At 46.2% G+C, this 2,184-nt stretch overlaps 1 protein-coding gene across 1 annotated transcript; it reads left to right on the forward strand.

The window, feature by feature from the left end:
• Nucleotides 1-619: 619 nt before the first annotated feature.
• On the forward strand, nucleotides 620-1,774 carry FIBRA_09617 (uncharacterized protein; the record flags this gene model as incomplete). The annotated part of the gene is made up of 2 exons (XM_012321900.1): nucleotides 620-635; nucleotides 1,155-1,774. The coding sequence occupies 2 exons, from the start codon at nucleotides 620-622 to the stop codon at nucleotides 1,772-1,774; spliced, it is 636 nt and encodes a 211-aa protein (XP_012177290.1).
• Nucleotides 1,775-2,184: the final 410 nt, after the last annotated feature.

A 2,184-nucleotide genomic window follows, 5' to 3' on the forward strand; every position in this document is an offset into this window, starting at 1 on the left:
GTACAGGGTCAACGACAAATAGTTAGGAAAGAAAAGGAAACCCCCCTCTAAGCTGTAACAGTGTTAGGTGTACTACCAGTAGTATCTGGGGTCTGGTCCCACATGTATAAATACCAGAGCAATCCAGCGTAGAAAGGCAGTCTGATCTTACTCAGTCTACCTTGTCTACTTCACTCTCAACCTCTTTCTCTGAGTTTATCAACTCCCAAAGACTAAGCCTCACTTACCACCTTTGTAATCACCAAAACCACACAAGTGAGTCTAGGGATTAGAGTTAGGGTTAGGGTCAAGGGCAATACCTTGACACCAGACTAATTATAGTCATTCACTTGCTTTCACTCAGAATACGCCCTCTACAGTTGTCATAGAATTTCATGGTGCCTATCTTATCTACAGTGTCTAGATGATCTACATCTTATCCAATTAGATATCTACCTAGATAAGGATATACATAATGCATGGTGACATGGTTACTAGTTCAGGTGTCTAGCCTTGTCCAAAGCAGTCAAATGGGCTATCATACATTCACATGGGATTTCTCCATTTGTACTAGAGACACACACAGTCGTTCAGGTGATCATCACATAGCAGACTGCTGACCGAACACATGGACAGGACAATGGTTCACGCGCTAGGTATTCTTAGATAGCCAATAGCGTATCACAAGCATCAGTCATCCTAGGTGTTAGGTGTACTACCAGTAGTATCCGGGGTCTGGTCCCTCATGTATAAAATACCAGAGCAATCCAGCGTAGTACAGCAGTCTGTTCTTAGCGAACATATACCATCTACTTCACTCTACTCTCTCTCTGAGTTAACAGCTCACAAGACAAGTCAAGCATCTTACCTCTTGTCAACTACCAGAATCACACAAGTGAGTACTGGGGTTAGAGTTAGGGTTAAGGTCAAGGGCGATACCTTGACATTAAGAACAGACTATCCTATTTGTCGATTGTCATTATCGACATCCTTCTTTTGGTCGTCCCATTTGTTTCACAGATAAACTCACTCCACCTGGGAAGTGTCTTTGCACACTTCTCAGTTTGCCCAGGACCTTCAAGAAGCTCATGTCCCATCCCCCCTATCCTCTTTCCCATTCTTTGGGACACCTACTGAACAACTTCAATTCGTCGAAGCATGACTTGCAAGTCTAGCCGCTGGAGGACTTGAAGATCCTGCCAAAGAAGTACTCTACAGAGAGTACATCGGGCTAGCGGAGGCCCTTAGAGAATCGGTCAGGTTAGCGGAACAGGATTTGAATGTAGCAGAAGAAGTACAGGAAAGTGACTTGCCTATCCCAGCATCACCTCGCCAACCTATTCCTACTCAGTGGTTCTTGCGTCGAGTTACAGAATTGCCTGAACTTGTCGAGATAGTAAGAAGTGCATCCGAAGAAGAACTCTGGTGTAGAGTAGGAGGACCTGAAGCCAAGCTAATTTTAGCGGCAGTTCAGAACAATCTGATCACAGGAGTAGTCGAGAGGGCTCAAACAGAAGAACTGGGTGGTGACCCACACAACTTCAACCTGAGCCAAGCACCCATAATATCACCTTTTGCTGACGAGATAGCGAGGACAGCAGCACCTCCCTACTTGCCACCACCACCAGAATATCTCCCTGCACCCCCCACATATGAAGATAACTGTCTTCGTCCCAATTTCCTAGGCCTAGCAGAAGGACTAGAACAAATTGAGCGAGAGGAATCACCTCTCGAGTATATGACAGCAACAGGAGAGATATTGGAGGACCCACACAGTAATCAGCTCGGAGAGTAGTGTAAGTGACTCTTCAATCTCAGAAGGAGATCGACAAGAGCGCGTGGCTCCCTCAAGACCTTTTCCTCCTTGGCTTCAGAGTAGGAGGACTACACTTAGGGACATGCTAGGAGAGCAGCAGCGGTATTTTCACCCCTACTCTCGTACACGCCCCCCTATCCCCATCACAGACAGCGTCCAACAGGACATCAATAGGTTTTGAGCGGGACCAGAACAAACAGTTGAGTACGTCCCTCAACCCTACGCTAGGGCTGAAGGAGTTCGACAAGTACACCGACAAAGAAGACATCGAGAAGACTCATCTGCTTTTGTCAACAAACAACATTTGAATCGCATCCACTGTGATCTGCAAGGGCTCCAGCATAAGGTGGGCTATTCACTTTTGAATACGATGCAGCAGGAACAGATAC

Source organism: Fibroporia radiculosa (assembly GCF_000313525.1).
Source record: "Fibroporia radiculosa TFFH 294 genomic supercontigs, scaffold101759, whole genome shotgun sequence".
Taxonomy (NCBI): Eukaryota; Fungi; Basidiomycota; class Agaricomycetes; order Polyporales; family Fibroporiaceae; genus Fibroporia; species Fibroporia radiculosa.